The sequence below is a fragment of the Octopus bimaculoides genome, chromosome 20 (genome assembly GCF_001194135.2).
Source record: "Octopus bimaculoides isolate UCB-OBI-ISO-001 chromosome 20, ASM119413v2, whole genome shotgun sequence".
Lineage (NCBI taxonomy): Eukaryota > Metazoa > Mollusca > Cephalopoda > Octopoda > Octopodidae > Octopus > Octopus bimaculoides.
In genome coordinates, this window is record NC_069000.1 from 18,450,863 (window position 1) to 18,469,828 (window position 18,966).

Sequence of the window (18,966 nt, forward strand, 5' to 3'; positions counted from 1 at the left end):
TATATATGTATGTATGTTTGTGTGTCTGTGTTTGTCCCCCCACCATCACTTGACAGCCGATGCTGGTGTGTTTACGTCCCCGTAATTTAGCGGTTCGGCAAAAGAGACCGATAGAATAAGTACTAGGCTTCCAAAGAATAAGTCCTGGGGTTGATTTGCTCGACTAAAGGCGGTGCTCCAGCATGGCCGCAGTCAAATGACTGAAACAAGTAAAAAAAAAAAAAGAGTATATATATATATATATATATTACACATACACGTATATTCTATGGATAGGAAGTTATGATGACACACTGACACTCAACTCTGGCTGCACAGTTCCTTATAGCAGAAACAGTTGTAAGCTAATGAAGGTAATGACGTAACTCTAGTTCTTATATCATTCATACAGACAACCACACATATACACACACTAGCACCTCATGGTGACCCTACAAAGGGCCCAGCAATTCAAGTTGACAGCAGCATGGTAGCTAAATCAATTAACGACATGAAGACAGGGAAAGCTAAAGTATCATCAGAGATGTTTGAAATAGCTGCTGAGGTGGTACACATGATTATCACTAAAATAGTTAAATAATTTATACAGGCGCAGGAGTGGCTGTGTGGTAAGTAGCTTGCTTACCAACCACATGGTTCTGGGCTCATTCCCACTGTGTGGCACCTTGGGCAAGTGTCTTCTACTATAGCCTCGGGCCGACCAAAGCCTTGTGAGTGGATTTGGTAGACGGAAACTGAAAGAAGCCCGTCGTATATATGTATATGTATATGTGTGTATGTTTGTGTGTCTGTGTTTGTCCCCCCAACATCGCTTGACAACCGATGCTGGTGTGTTTATATCCCCGTAACTTAGCGGTTCGGCAAAACAGACCGATAGAATAAGTACTAGGCTTCTAAAGAATAAGTCCTGGGGTCGATTTGCTCGACTAAAGGCGGTGCTCCATCTTGGCCACAGTCAAATGACTGAAACAAGTAAAAGAGGAAGATGTCACACCCAATGATTTGCGTAATAGTATTCGTCGTAAATTGCAAAAGGGTAAAGGAGATACTTTGGAGAGAAGAAACAGAAGGAGACTCAAACTACTGAATCAGATTATGAAGGTGATGCAGAGAGTCACAGCACACAAGTGATCTGTAACAAAGTAGACCTAGCAGAGATGCAGTTTGACTCTGGGCCCAGAAGAGGTACCACAGATGCAATATTACTAGTGAGAGAACTACAAGAGAGACTTAGAAAAGGTATTTCACAGGGTACCACATTCAGCAATCTGGTGGTCACAAAGTAAACTACATGTAGAATAGTGGCTTGTGAAAACTGTACAAACTATATACAAACATGCAACTGTTAGCATATAACAAATCCTCATTCAGATCTCATCCCAATGCTGGATATCCAAGAACGAAATGAAGGGCAGATTTTTAATCCCATACTCACCCTGGTTCCAAAAAGGTATAATATATCTATGTAGAGCAAATGTAGACTGAGACACAGGGGTCCTGGATGGACTGACAGAATTTCACGTTTATTATTACAGACGGTCCTACAGAGGAGTTCAAGACTGGTTGTCCATAGGAACCCCTGTATGCTGATGATCTAGTTCTCATAATTGAATCTATTTGGGAATTACAGAGGAAAGTACAGGCACAGAAGTTAAACCTAGAATTGAGAGGCCTCAGGGTATACTTAGCAAAAAGTGAATAAGAAAGAAGTCATGACATTGGTATCTTCAAGGAAATGGCCTTCCTCAATATGCATAAAAGGGGGTAGGTGTAAACACCATATGCTATACTCAATGTAAGCTATGGACATACAAGAGGTGTAGTGGAATCACAGGCAAACAAAGAGAAAATAAGTTTCATATATGACTGATGCACTAAGAGCAGTATGTGTTATGAGCACAGCAAAAAACAGATTCTCTTATATACCCAGTTGGCTCACTAGAAGTAGCTTTTGTTACCTAGATGTAATTAGCAGGAGAGGTACTTAACTAAAAGTATAGTAACCAGGGTAAGAACCAGTTGGGAAAAATTCAGGAAGCCTCTACTGGTGCTGGCAACAAGTATTTTCCTTTAAAGTGAAAAGTAGATTGTATGATGAATGAATTAGAACTGTGATGCTGCATGGTAGTGAGATATGGGTCTTAAATACACAAAACATGAAAAGAGCTGCAGAGAAATGAAGCTAGCATGCTCCGTTGGATGTGAAGTGTAATTGTGCCTGAACAACAAAGTGCAAATTTGTTGAGAGCAAAACTGGGCATGAGACATGAGAGGAATCCAATGATGTGTGCAAGAAAGAAGACTACACAGGTTGTTGTTGTTGGCACTCCGTCGCTTACGACGTCGAGGGTTCCAGTTGATCCGATCAACGGAACAGCCTGCTCATGAAATTAACGTGCAAGTGGCTGAGCACTCCACAGACACGTGTACCCTTAACGTAGTTCTCGGGGATATTCAGCGTGACACAGTGTGACAAGGCTGACCCTTTTGCATTACAGGCACAACAGAAACAGGAAGAAAGAGTGAGAGAAAGTTGTGGTGAAAGAGTACAGCAGGGTTCGCCACCATCCCCTGCCGGAGCCTCGTGGAGCTTTAGGTTTTTACGCTCAATAAACACTCACAACGCCCGGTCTGGGAATCGAAACCACGATTCTATGATCGCGAGTCCGCTGCCCTAACCACTGGGCCATTGCGCCTCCACAGGTATGGACAAGTGATATATATGGATGAGGACAGTTTCACTAAAAAGTGCGTATTACTTAATGTGGATGGGACCTACAGAAGTGGAGGAACCCAGGAAGGTATAGGACAAAGTGGTAAACCTCATGCAGAAGACAAAGGACTGATATAACTGGCAATATGCAGTTCTCAAGAAGACACACTCATCTCAACAAAACAGATTCTGTAAGCACAATGTGTGTGTGTGTGTGTATGAGTGCATATGCACAACTGCTTCTCACACACAAAAATCATACCCTGACTGCCCAATTCACTAAAGACATTACCACTACCCACCATCTCTCTAACAGCACAATTCTGTTATTGTATTTAAATGTGACTAGAACTGCACACTTCATCAGCTTTTTCCTGATACCCCCTTATCTTTCTTAATATAGAAAACCAGTTTCCATCTACCAAATTCACTTGCAAGGCATTGGTTGAACAGAGACTAGAGTAGAAAATACTTGCCCAAGGTGCTACACAGTATTTAATTCAAGAGTTTCAAAGAACTTGGTATTTCTATGGCTTACTTGCTCCTCCTCAGGATATAGTTGCCACTGGCTCAAGTAAAACTCATTAACCTTTCACAGGCTTTTTTTTTCTGAGTGGTGGGAGTAGTTCAATCTTGCCAAATGCTAACAGATCCTCCTCAGTAGGGAAAGACTAGTCGGGGCTTAGTTAAGTTTGCTAACTACTCGACCATGAGCACGTAGCTAGCACTGAATTACCTGGTTACCAGTAGTAAGGTTCTAAGACAGTTGCAGTATTGCAAAACATGAGAACATGCTAAAGAATACAGAATCCATCAAAAGTAATTATACCATACATTTGTGGACTTCCAAACAACTTTTGACAAGTTAAGAAGAGAAGCGTTGAGGTGTATCATAAATAAATACAATATCCCAATGCATCTAATCAGAAAACTGTAAAAGCTATATGAGGAAAGTATTTGTGCAGTTCTAAACAACATAAAGGTTAAACAAGCAAGTGTGTAAGACAGAGCTGCCCCAAAGGGCTTAAAAATCTTTTCAATTTACCTAAATAAATTACAATAGATACACTATATAGGAGGGCACAGTAAAGACTGACGGTAGAATGATGACAATGTAAGATTTGCTGTGATATTGCTGATTTATAATAGCAGATTCTAAAGACAAATTATCTGATGTCGCAAAGAGGCTAGGATAAGACAAGGAAATCAATTGTGAAAAAAACCAGGTCATTGTGACAGGAGAACAACACAGAACAATGGTACCAGCATGGATGCAGTTAAAATCAATGACATTCAGTCAGAATCAGTGGATGCATTCATGCAAAATCAAGATAAAGACACAAACTGCAATAGCAACAACAGAATTAGCAAAGGAAATGAGCAATATTTGAGCAGTAAGAACATTGCAATGAGTGACAAACTAAGACTAATGCAATCTATGATGACTGCATTTGTATTGTATGGATGTGAGATATGGACGTACATAAAAACATTGAGATGGAATTATCAGCATTCAAAACGAGATGTTTTTACAGAATTCTTGGCATTACATGGTAGGGTTGCTGGTACAACCAGTCAAACTTGGAACAATTTGATGTGATGGTTAGGGAGAGAAAACTAATAGAAACTGCAAAACGGAAAACACTGTAGTGGTTCTCTCACATCAGTAGGATGACAGGATCGTCTGCAGAAATAAGCATGTTTGGTAAAAATGGAAGGTAAACAGTGAAGGCAACCAAGAAGAGGCTTGTTCGATGATTTTGAGATATGAATTATGATGAAATCCTCAGAGATATGAAGAAAGGAGTGGAAAACATTGCTACAAAATTCAAGTTTTTCAATAGTAAAAGTGCTTTGGGAACAACCTGTGTGTAATAAAGACTCTAACAAAAATTGTACGCTTATCAAACAACTATTGGAAAGAACAGAGAAACTAATTTAATTAAAATCAGTAGACAATAATTAAATGCTTTGCGGTATTTAGTTTCTTCTTTTTTTTTACGTTCTAAGTTAACTTGGGTCAACTTTGCCTAAGTACGTTTCCGGGTTCAATAAATTATGGGCAACATTAAAATGTGTGATTTTGTATCCAAATAATAAAGTGGAAAATATCACTACCATTACAAAAATCAAAATACAAGGTCAAGGTAATCTTTACTTAAAGCGGCGTCAATTAACAGGAAACTAACAACATCGGAGAATGTACAAAATTTATTAGGCTTTTGTACAAATTTACTTATTATTGATTAAATGAAACGGACAACAAATCGCATCTTTTCGAAATTCATCTTGACTAAGTCACTACAATATAGTGCAAATGTATTTATTTAAATTTTATAACTCCATTCATAATTTTCTCTTACAAATAAATAACAGAATTTTTGTTTACTTTTCAGTAATGCTAGCTTCACAAATTAAATAATAAATAATAAACAACCGATTTTAAGAGTTTACGTATTCGTTTCAGTCATCTAGAGTAGCGAAATTTTTTTTATACATTCTTCATCATTACTGGGCTTCTTTAATTGACGCCGCTTTAATTAAAGATTTCTTGTTGAAGAAAGTAACCTTTTAAATCGACTGAGTATCTTACTGGTATCTATTTTACAGAGACATCAGGAAAGAAATAAAGTATACAAAATAGACTATCTAAAGAGCAGCTTCCGCATCCTTGGGATGGATGTGAGGACTTTTCACAAATCCCGTAAGGTTGCTGCGAACACTCTTCCAAAATGTATTGCTGTTCCCATGCTTTATCTAAAAATCTTTTGTCAAACACCTGCCACTTTCATCTACATAAGGATAGACGAGTCAACGGGGAGCCTGTATCACCGCTCGACCTTCTAGAAACAGCATCCCTTAATCACATCTTACTCTCTGGAAAAAGAAAAGAAAATGAAGGGCATGTAATTAGAGATACACTTTAAGAATATAAGAGACGGGATGGCTAAGGAGGGGAAATCTTTTTATCAGAGATGTGACCTGGAGTCTGATATACAACGACATCTTAAGGGTACCTTGGAGCCAATGAGGGAACCTTTTAGCGGTCATTCCACCTGCTAGAAATACCTGCTAAATATACACCAAATCAAATTCTACTGTTTTAAAAAAAGGAAAAGAAACGTAATATAGTCTTAGAGATCCTAAAAAGGCAAGAAGGCCACGGCTGGAATTCCCTTAATCAGGGATCATCTACGACTAAGACAATAACATTAGGGTATCCTTATAGTTTTTTAAGTGAACATAAATTTCTATTTTCGTTTTTGCGGTGGTTCACAGGCGAACTCAGGGAGTAGAACAAAACCTTAACTGTTATTGATAACTATTAATAAACAAAACAAAAAGATAAAACATGGAAACACTGAAGAAAAATAAACTGCAAATTATATTTGTATTTATATCGAGACTTATAAAATGTGTACAGAGTTCCTTGTGCAAGGAAATACCTGCTGAAATAGTGTTTATTTGAATTTAAATTATTCGAAAAATTAAACGGGAACCTGTCGTTAACAGTCGGAAATAATTCAAACGGAGGACAATTTGAAATGGATCACCGTTATTCGCAAGAATCGAAACAAGTTTTATTTGTTGTTTTTCCTAATTTTTCGGTTATTTTTTAAAATTTAAATTCATAGTTTTTCTTTAACGTATATTTGTTTTATTTCATCTGTTTATGTCACAGAAACAAACAAGTTATGACCTATTTCTATGAATGAGTGTGTATACGTGTGTGTGTGTCTGTGTGTATATATAAATATATATGTGTGTGTATACATATACATATGTGTGTGTATATATATATATATATATATATCTTACTCATACACTACAAACATAGACAGCCTCGCACATTTTCATATAGATCGACACACAAAATCATTAAACATAATGCATCAGTGTACGCACTCATAAACACACACATATGTGTATATGCGTGTTACATATATATAAATTGTTAACTCACCACTTTCAAATCAAGTACTCCATCTTTGGCTTCCTGTAATAAAGATACGAATTTGGTGGTGAGAAGTCCAAGACTCTTCTCGTGTCGACTGGGTGTGGTGTGATCGGTTGCAGCCATCATTCAGCAAAAGCACCAACCGTTTGGTTGGACGAATAAAACAGCACACTGGGTACAGCAACAACCAACACCACCACTACCTCCGCCACCATCGTAACACCACTATATTCTCCTCCTCCTCCTCTCTGGCTGCTGTTGTTCCTTCTCCTTCTTATCTTCCTCCCTCCTCTTTCTGCTTCTTTCGCTTATGCTGATTGTTACTGCTGCTATTGCTGGATACTTACTCCAGCACACCTTGCGGTGTTTATACACCTTGTAGAACTGACACACAAACACATACGAGATGTGTAGCATACTGGGGTACTACTAAAGCAGCACGGTCCCGAACGCGCAGTCGCGCAGTCGCGCGTCCGCGCTAGCTAGTCTTGAGTGGTCGATCCTAACCCTAACCCTATCCCTATCCGTAACCCTAACCCTGTCCCTAACCCTAACCCTATCCCTAACCCGCGTGTGCAAATGAATACGTGTTTAGGGTTAGGGTTAGGATCGACCACTCACGACTAGCTAGCGCGGACGCGCGACTGCGCGTTCGGGACCGTGCTGCTTTAGTAGTACCCATACTGAATGCAGATAGAAATATAATGATATATATATTTATATGTACGCACAGATATAAAGTAATAGTCATAATGAGAGTTAACCCTGGTTGATCAGACTTGTGGTTAAAAGCAATCCAACCGTGACTATCTCGTCTGTTTGTATATCAGTAACGAACGAATCGTTCTGTAATTAAGACAGTATAGCGTGATTTGAGAGAGATTTAGTTGCTATTACTAGCGTCGGTGAAATATACATCCACTGTGAAATACACATCGATATATGAACTCACACGTGTTCACACACACACATACACGCGCGCGCGCACTAACTATATCAAGTTCGGGTAGATGCTGGTGTACTGAATGACATACACAATAATTTATGATGAATCGAAATTTTGACTCTTAGAGAAAGAAAACAAAAGCCTAATGGCGATCGCAAATGACTCTGAAGTAAATTAGAAACAAATGTTATTATTTTACTTGTTTCAGTAATTGGACTATGACCATGCTGGGGCACCGCCTTATAGGGTTTAGTCGAACAATTCGATGCCAGTACTTGTTTTTTAAGTCTAGCGCTTATTCTGTCAGTCCCTCTGCCGAACCGCTATGTTAAGGGACGTAAGCAATCCAACACCGGTTGTCCAAGAAGTGGTAGGAGATAAACACAGACACACACATAGATGTATACATACACGCACATACACTCACGCATACACATATACACACACGACGGGCTACTTTCTGTTTCCATCTAACAAAACCACTAAGGTTTTAGTCAGCCCATGGCTAAAGCAGAAGACATTTACCTAAGGTGCTGTACGTGTGTACTGCATTAAATATATCATCACCAACTTGAATTATTTAAATTTATGCCATTGGCCCTCTTGAGTTATTTCCCTTAGCTCACTTTTTTTTTGTTATTAAACAATATATACTGGCCAAAAATCTACATAGCCGTTTTACTCTCTCACTGATGAATCTAATAAGACCAAAACAATATCCAAATCTCTCATCTTGCTTGCTAATAAGTTTTAGGTTTTCCTCCTAAGAATAAACATTCAATTTACAGTGAAATTAATCTATAGTTTCTAGAAATAATTTTTCCCTTTCTGTGTCACTAACAATTTCTGCAATGCCTTTTGTTTTTGTTTTTTGTTTTTTTTTCAAACTAAGATATAAATTTCAATTCATTAAAACTGTTTTTGCATGTAATCACCTATATGAATTACCTAAATTCATTCCAATGGACCATTTTAGTTATTTCCCTTAGCATACTATTTATAATAATCTACTATTACTATACATAGATAGAATGAGACACTCACTGTCCAATGACACCTTTATCTAAGATAGCAGAGTGTAATTTGAGGGAATTTGGTTGCTGTCACAAGCAGGACAAATGACTCTGAGTAGAGTAGTGACAGTCGTATAGGTTACATGTGCACACACAAACACATGTAGTACGACACTGGTATATGAACAGAGACTAACATTTACACAAGCAAATGAAGGTACTGCCATTGCATTCTATCATTTTGTTAAAAAAAAAACACTGCCATGGCTCCCATACTATCTCTTAACAAGGAAGGGCACACTAGTTTTCTCTGCCTTTGAAAAGTAGGAGGGTCTCAGCCAAAATAACTTTAACCCTTTAGCAAGCAAACCAGCTATATCCAGTTCAAATATTCTACTTGGTTTTTGCTCAATCTGACTATCCAGCTTTCCACACTAACACTACAATATATTTATGAAACTTCACATCCCTTCATTGAAATCTCAAAAGCTATGAGATAATGCATGCTTAGTTCAAAACCATGTGAATAAATTAGCATTACATTTGATAAAGTAATATGAATACTAAGAGGTTAATGACAATTCTGTTGGGATTACTTTTAACCTGGGGTTGAATAAAAACAACACTGTATAAATACCATTTGAACAGAGAAACACATAAACATAACATAAATAGGAACAAACAGTTATATATGTATCCCTGTAGTTATATTTATATCTTTGTGTGTGTTTGTAGTGAATCGTCATCATCATCATTTCATGTCTGTTGCCCATGCTGGCATGGGTTGGACGGTTTGACCAGAGCCAGCAAGCTAGGGAGCTGCACCAACTTGCCAGCTCTTGTCAAACCATAGTATACATAATGTGCTTATGCATCATTATGTATGTATATATACAGACATCTATTATAACATGACCATGCCAGTTAGATGAAATTGATACGAGAAAATATAGTTTGTATGTATCATCATTGTTTAAACATACACTTTTTTATGCTTACATGAGTCAATGCAAATTCCTTGAGTCAGATGTTCTTTATGACTAGACACTTTTTCTTTTGTGAATTTTCACTTTTTTTTTCCAAGCAAGGTAATATTTTCCTTTGTCCCTTAAACATGAATAATGCAATGACTGGACATATTTTCATGGATTACTGCAAACAAATGATATTGCTTGTATACTAATTATGTTTGCTTACAATTAATGTGTGTGGCCATACTGAATTATTTCTCATATCTCATTTTCATTTCATCTATGCAAATTATCAAGGCCATAAATGGTTTCCATTCTTTACTCTCATCTGCAGAAGAATGTTTTCTACTCAAAGTGTTTCATCAACTGAAGAAACAGGACAATTGTTATACTGATGATGCCTATAGACATGGGTCCACAACTTTTCCCTTGTCTTAGGACAATCACAATTTTCTGCTTAATGGCATGTCAATTTTAGAGAATTTTTGAAATTATCTCCCTTCCTCATTTAAAGTTAGTACCAGTTGCCATCAAGCAACTTGGTCTACCATCTCTGGAAGTGGATATAATTTCATTAAATCAATTTATTTTGCATATTATTTAATATGTCTATATTCATCTTTGTTACTCAAAAACACACCACTCACAGATCATTAATATGCGGATGGACAGACAGATGGCTGTTTGTTTGTATGCATGTGTAGGAAAGTGGTTATACACCATTAGGTGTACTCTGCTTTTGTACATTAAATTTCTTGAAGAAACAACGGAACGCAGATCTGAACAACACAACAATATTTATTTACAGTGGAATTCGGCTCACGCTTGGAGGGAATTTGGTAGCTCGTCGCCTCTGGTTACTGAGACGCCGTCAATGAAGTTCGTGGTTATTTGTGTAGCTCTAGTGCTGGAATGTTGGAGAGAACTCTGAGGGACGTCTAGGCTCGACGGAGATCAGCGAACGAAGAGAGTGAGAAAAGGCGCCAAAGCTGGGTGTCGAACTCCACGCATGCGCATGAGATTCTTCCTGTATTCCTTCCGGAACTAGTCCCTGCGCATGCGTGGATAAAACTCCGGACATTGAACATATAACAGTCGTCTGCTATAGGTGTCACTACACATGTATCTGTTAGGTTTCTTTCAATTGCTGTTCACCAAACTCATTTGCTCTGTCCAGTGCTATAATAGAAAACACTTGTTCAAGGTGCCACAGTTGAATTAAACTCAACTGGTTGGGAAGCAAACTTCTTAACCACGGCACATAAAATATACCATTTGAGTATGGTCGTTGCTAGTGCTGCCTGACTGGCTCCTGTGCCAGTGGTATGTAAAAAGCACCATTCGAGCATGGTAGTTTCCAGTACTGCTTGAGTGGCTTCCATGCTGGTGACACATAAAAAGCAACATTCGAGCATGGTCATTTCCCAGTGCCGCCTGACTGGCTCCCGTGCCAGCAGCACGTAAACAGCAGCATTCGAATATGGTTGTTGCCAGTACCACCTGATTGGCCCCATGCTGGTGGCATGTAAAAAGCACCATTCGAGTGTGGTTATTGCCAGTGCCGCATGACTAGCCCCTGTGCCAGTGACGTGTAAAAAGCACTATTCGAGCATGGTCAATGCCAGTACCATCTGACTTGACCCCATGCCAGTGACACATAAAAAGCACCCACTACACTCTCAGAGTGGTTGGCGTTAGGAAGGGCATCCAACTGTAGAAACCTTGACAGATCAGATTGGAGCCTGGTGCAGCCTCCTGACTTGCCAGTCCTCAGTCAAACCATCCAACCCATGCTAGCATGGACATGGAAAGTGGATGTTAAACGACGACAACGATGATGATGATACATATATATATATATCAATTTTGTTTTTCATCCTTTTGTAGGGGATAAAACAAGTACCAGTTGAGTACCAGGATCAATGTAATTAACTTCACCCCACTCCTTAAACTGCTGGCCTTGTGCCAAAATTTGAAATTATCATCATCATCATTATTATTTGAAGGTGGCAGAATCAATAGTACACCGGGCAAAAAGCTTAGCGGCATTTCATCTGTTTTTGCATTCTGAGTTCAAATTCTGCTGTGGTTGACTTTGCCTTTCATCCTTGTCAGGGTCAATAAAATAAGTACCAGTTGAATACTAGGGTCGATGTAATCAACTTACCCCTACTCTGAAATCACTGGCCTTGTGCCAAAATTTGAAACCATCGTTATTATTATTATATGTACACATACACGCACACTTACAAAGAAAAGCAACATAGCTGTTTCTATACACACATACATACACATTTATAAATAGCATTATTGTAACTTACTGAGATTTAGAAAATCAGATAAGTTAGAACTCATTTTACTATTCACTTTACATGCAGTAGGTGCCCATAGGTATTATTTTCCCAGTTATTCTTTTAATATATCCTGCCACTCAAGATAATTCACTTAACTCCTATATCTACCCTGACCATTGACAGTAACGTTGAAACTATATACTTCAATAAGCTCTAATAATACTGAAAAATATTCAGAATATCACTGTCCTGACTAATATGGCACCAATTTTATTTAATTTATTCGAATTTGTTTAACAATAAGAAATTCTTATTGTTTTCCCTTACACCACACTATATATTCTATATGTATTGCAAAATAATACATTACGGAGCTTTTTTTTATGAATACTACTGGATTGCTTGAGTCTATATATTGTGACTTAAATACATATATATATACACACACAGTGCAAGCAACTATGTGGTACTAATTCCAGTCCCACTGTGCAGCACATTGAGCAGGTATCTTCTTGTATTGCACTGGGCCGACTGATACCATGTGAGTGAAGTTAGTGGATAGAAACTCATTATGTATGTATACATACATACATACATACAGAGATATACATACACATATTTTACATCCTTACAAAGCAGTGATAATCAAAATACAGGTGTATATTTACTTTTTACACACTCCTGTTAAGAATGCAAAAAGCACTTGGTACAGGGTTGTTTCAGAAATAAAATTTGCTTTTAGTAGACTTATGTATGCAAAGACACATCAAACTGAGCCAGGAACAGTGTTGACAAATCACCAAACAAAACTCCTGTGCCAAATGCCTCTCATTCTGTACACATTTTTATCTTGATCCTTGCTACATTGTGTACATATACTAAATTCCAGATTGGCAAGCCAAGTGTAGCATGGACCAACAAACATACTGATTGCTAGTTTACACACACATATACATTTTTGTCAAGGAACAAAAGTTACGGCTTGGTTTTAAATGACTAAAAAGGCAAAATTACATCAAAGCAATCAGCTGACATTATTTGGAGATTAGCTCAACACTTTTTATATATATATATATATATATATATATAGGTAGGTAGGTAGGTAGATGAGGACAGCATACTTCTGTATGCAAAAGGCATTCACTGTGGTATTTTGTCTTTAACCCTGGTGGAACAAAATCCAATCATGACTGTTGAGGAACTAGCAGAGAAACTTGGAATTGGTCATTCAACCATTTATCAACACCTGCATGCCATCAGAAAAGTTAGAAAATTGGGTCAATGTGTTCGTCACAAACTTTCTAAGTCTAATCACACATAGAGAGTGAATATGTTCTCTTCTTTGCTATCACGTCTCATGAATGAACCTTTTTTGGGGCTGAATAATGACTGGTGACAAAGAACAGGTTTTCTATAAAAATATGACGTGTTGAAGACAGTGGGTAGGGAAAGGAGAAACACAAGTACCCCAGGCTAAACAAGGTCTTTATCCATATAAGGTGTTATCTGTTTGGTGAAGGTTTAGTCCACTTTGAACTTTTAAACTTAAACCAAATGACAACAAAGGAGATCCACTGCAAGGAGCTGGAGTGGCTTAAGTCAGCACTAGAAGAAAAATTACCATCTTTGGTTTCAAGACGAAAGGTGTTCTTCCATCAGGATAATGCTCGGCCACATACAGCAAGGATGACATTCTAAAGGCTGGAGCAGTTTGAATGAGAAACGATGCCCCATCCACCATATTCACTAGACATTGCCCCAATCTGATTATCACTTATTCCGCAGTCTTCAAAATCATTTGGATGGAAAAAGTATGAATTCTGTAGACAAGGTCAGAACAGCACTGGAGGAGTATTTTTCATCACAGACAAGTGGATTTTGGAAGAGGGGCCTTGCAAATCTACCAGATAGATAGAACATTGTAGAAAATGAAGGAGAGTATATTTTAGATTAAAAGAGAACTTTATCTTAATTTTGAAAAAGAAAAAAGTGTAAAAAAACCACATTATTTATGGGATGATCCAATATATATATATACATATATAAACACACACACACACACACACACACACGTGGCACTCACACCAGTGAGATCAGTGATATTCAGCCAGTTAATTTTGCTGTATAAAGGTCATTGTAGTTGCAGCATATATAAAGCAGGGCTGTGTTTTAGTAATATTCAACAAGCATGTTTCGGGGAATAGAAGGCATTATAGTAAATGTATAAGAGTAAGAATTGTGGTGGTGTGTAACAGTGATAGTTATTGAACTAATTCAGAAGTGATATAAAGAAGTCAGATGGAGACAAGATGCAATACCATGTTGATCTTACAACCCATATTGTGGACTTTACTGTCAGAGATGAATTATGAGGATTTTGCAATTTCTTGCTGAATAGCCAGCACAGATTTGTTTATAATGATCAAATATTTGTGGTGTACATTAGCTCTCTCTCTCCCATTAAATCGACACGGCCTGTACAGGTGCACAATGTGCCACAAGTCAGATGAAGTGATGGCAGAGCAATGCACGTTGAAGTGTTGTACTCAAGAACAAAACACGGTACCCAGTTTTAGAAATAGAAACTACAATCTTGCAATCATAAGTGCAACACCACAAACACTAGGCTATGATCTCTCAGTCAAATGATACTATAGATGCAGGCATGGCTGTGTTGTAAGAAGCTAGTTTCCAAACCACATGGTTCTGGGTTCAGACCCATTGTGTGACACCTAGGAAATGTCTTCTATTTTAGCCTTTTGAGTGGATTTGGTAGGTAGAAACTGAAAGAGGCATGTATGTGTGCATGTGTATTTGTATCTCATCACTGCTTTTGGTCTGTATACTTCCTTATAACTCAGCAGTTTGGCAAAAAGAGACCAACAGAATAAATACCAGACTTCAAAAAAAAAAAAAAGTTCTTGGTGGTGTTCTTCAAGGCAGTGCCCCAAACTGCTGTCCTCATTCACTAATAAACTAGCAGTTAATCTCAACCAAAATTAATCCACCAAATTATTCTCAGTTATTTTTAAGCTTTCAAAATAAGCTTCATTCACTTTCACACATATTTACACAACCTCTTAACCATTTTTTTAATCCATCTTCTAAATTGTTCAGTGCTGAATTGAACACTGCCCAAATCTCTCATCTCATCATCAGTCTAATGACTGAAACAGAGAAAAGATAGACAGGTAACTATAATAAAGTTAAACAACCATCAATAGACAAATTAACAATTTTTTTTCCCTTTTTATTTTTAATTCAAATAAAAATACAGTCACTTTTTTTGTTCTTGGTTATAAATACTGAATCTTTACACCAAAAATTTAAATCATATTGTTTTTTTTTTTTCAATTTTATTTTACAAAAAACATGTAAATGATAACTACACTCTTGAATTACAAGTGTATAGTGTATGTGATAAACAAGATTATATAGCCATACCTAAAGGTTTCATGCAACCAGATTTCATTGGTAGACTATAAATCAGTGAGCTGAAAATGAAAGTTTCATGGTCACATGCATACACATACATGTGTGTGTGTGTGTATGGATGTATACAATAAGTGTGTGTGCTGTGTGCACATAAGTGAGACATTGAGATTTTATATATATATATATATATATATATATATATATATATATGTATATATATATATAAAATACTATAAAAATACATGTAATTAAATGAAATGCATATAATGCACTTTAAAAAGGTCTTCAAAAAGTAATTCGGAAAATACTTTGATCATATGCAAATATATGTATGCGTTTGTGCACGTTTTTTTTGTGTGTTTTTTGTCTGTCAGGAATTCAGAGAAAATAAAATGTATCCGTTTTATTTTCACATTAAAAATTTTATGAAACAAGAAGGCACCAAGATTGTAAGGTGTGTGTGTGTGTTTGTGTGCATATGAGTTTTATTTTACCAAATGAGTTCTCTTTTGTTGTTTTTATGTTCTGCAATATTTTAATAAATTCAAATATTAGCAGATGCAATTGTTTGAAGTAATATATATATATATTATTTTTTGCCTAATTAGTTTGATGCTGCCTTCTTTTATAATAATTCATGAAGTGAAAATGAAAACACTTGGTTTATGTTTTTTTGCGGGGATTGGTAAAGGCAACTAAAAAATATGTTTAGGAATCACAAAAAAAAAATGATAGCTGCCATCTGTATGAAAAACAGACAAGTTAATGTTATAATATTTAACCTTCCCTTGAATATATTTCTAGTGAAATTAATAATGAATTTGGAGGGATTCAATAAAAGAACACTTTCATTGTTAAGCTGGTGTTGGAGACAAAATATTTTTACCACACACACACACGTGTGTGTGTGTGCATATATATAGATAAAATTCTTTAAGTAGAACTCATTTATTTATTTTAGGCAGATGATTAATTCCATCAATACCCAGAGTTTCTCAACGAATGCAATCATTTAAGAAAAACTTGTTACATTATTGCACTTTGTCAGAAACTTAATAGTGACGAAGTGAATCATTAGTTTAATAAAAATTATATATTACACGCACACAAAATATATCTATACACACACACGTGTGTGTGTGTGCATATACATGTGTGTACATGTCTAGACATAACAATGATATCAAACACTCAAAAGTACCGATTGACAAAGTATCAGCCATCAATATATTTTAGCTTGTTAACATATGTGTACGAGTGTAGACCACATAGATATTGAAAAAGAAAAATTAATTTGGGAGCAATTTTTAAAGCTATATAAAGACTATAGCAGCCCTGTAGTATTGCAAAAACTTAAAACAAATAATAATTTCTGCAGCCAGGCAGCAAACCTGTAAGAGTAGCAAAGACAATAATAACAAAAAAAAATGCCACCTGTCATGTATTTAAAAATGAAACAATTGCATTATTTATTAAATTTGCCCTCATAACTCAGTAAACATAAAGTTATAAAAAAATAAAAAGTGGTTTATTATAACATAATAGTAACTGTTAACAAACTTTTATTAGTTTTGCCCACTGCTAATAATAATAATAGGCACAAGTCCAGAAAATTTAGGGAAGGAAACAGTCAATTATATCAACCCCAGTACGTCACTGGTACTCAGAAACTTAAGAGCTAAAATTGACCTCAGTGGAATTTTAAAGTAGAATGTAAAGAACCAGAAGAAATGCTGCAAAGTATTTTGTCCAATATTCTAACGATTCTACTAATCCACCACCTTTCCAAAAATAATTCTTTGTAATATAGGCACAAGGCTAGCAATTTTGCTGGTTGGAGATTCGTTAATTTTAATTGGTCCAGTCCATGACTGGCACTTAATTTTACCAAATCTGGAGATATGAAACGCAAAGTTAACCATGGCAAAATCTGAACCCAGAACAATAAATTCACTACTTTATAATTAATTTCAAAGATTGGCACAAGGTCATAAAATTCAGTGACAGCAAGAAACAACCAATGCAACTGACCCCCCCCCTACTCCCACCCACATCAACCCTGAAAGGGTAAAAAGCAAAAGCCAGCCTTGGTAGCATTTGAACTCTGATCATAATCATCATTTAATGACCATATTCCATGCTGGCATGGGTTGGACTAAAAGATACCACAAAATTGACTTTTTACTGCCTTTCACAACAGTAACAATTTTTAAAACAGGCCCACAACAATTAAGGAAAGGGGTATAGTGGATTTTTATTGATTTCCACTCCAACAAAAAGAGGAGAATCAGAGGAGGATCTGAAATCAGAACACAAAGAGACTCATCTCACTAAGGCATTTTATCTGATGCTCAATTCTACCAATCCAATAACAATCTCTCACATTTGCAACAGTCACTAATTCGAAGTAAGTTAGCGTTTACTGGGCTGGACAGTATATTATTGGTGCTTGTTTTTTATTCCTACCATGGCACCAACACCATAATCACAACACAATTCAACCCTCTTGACTGTCGTTGTGATTGCCATCATCATTAACATCGTTTTTACATCCATGTTTTCCATGCTAGCACAGTTAGGAAGGGATATTTTTTTGAGGTAGTGTTTTCTGGCCAGATGTCCTTTCTGATACAAAACGTTTTAGTCACTTTTTACAACACTCTGGGATAAAGTGTTCCTATTTTAAAAACCAAAGATACACTGAACATTTTTACTGAAATTACATTAAAACCTCCATTACATAGTAGTTAAGGTTATATGGAGCAAACTCCTTAACCACATGGGTGAGTATGTTTTACAAGTGATATATATATATATGTTCATATGATGATATCTCCACAATGTGTTGATGAGATAAACATGTAATCGCTACCAAAATATCAAGAGATTTCTCCCCAAAGGTCTATAGTAGACTCCTTATGGATCGATCTCCTTGGTTCTATATCAAAAATTTAAATGAGAGTTTTGATATATATATATAGTAGTTAGTAATTATGCATTAGCAGTCATGCAGGGCAAAATGCTTAGCAACATTTCGTCTGTCTCTACATTCTGAGATCAAATTCCACTAAGGAACAACTTTGCCTTTCATCTTACCAGGGTCAATAAAATAAGTTACCAGTTGAGAACTGGGGGCCCAATGTAATTGATTTGCCTCCTCCCGCAAACTTGCTGGCCTTGTGCCAGAATTTGAAACCAATAATTAATTAGTAGTATTAACATTGCATCTCCTGAGTAATAATAGGACTTGAAATGTTTCTCAAATAATTTCTAACATAAACAGAACCATACTTCAGTCATTCTTTATTTCATTGATCCTTGAAGGAAGAAAGGCAATGTTGACTTTAGCAATATTTGAACCCAGAACATAAAAAAAGGCTGCAAGGCATTTAATGTGATGCTTTAGTAATTCTACCAATCTGCCATACTGAGAAATAATAATTACAAGTAAAAATAAATGAAAGATAAAGAAAAAGTAAAATGAATAATTAAAACTGTGATGACATGGGTGGAATATTTTGTGATCTATGTGGTATTTTAAACCCTGAGAGTGAGCAGTATGATTCCCTTGGATGAGGACAATGGTAAAGACATCTTGACAATGTCTTTAATAAGATCCCTTTTCATTTTTGTGTG

General features: G+C 36.5%; 1 protein-coding gene across 1 annotated transcript in view; it reads right to left on the reverse strand.

Moving 5' to 3' along the window:
- The window catches only part of LOC106876502 (transcription factor E2F5), a 34,373-nt gene extending 27,280 nt beyond the window's left edge, over positions 1–7,093 (reverse strand). The window contains exon 1 of the mRNA XM_014925065.2: positions 6,678–7,093. Within this exon, the coding sequence (XP_014780551.1) occupies positions 6,678–6,797 (120 nt within the window). The 5' untranslated portion in view covers positions 6,798–7,093. The remainder of the gene's footprint in view (positions 1–6,677) is intronic.
- Positions 7,094–18,966: the final 11,873 nt, after the last annotated feature.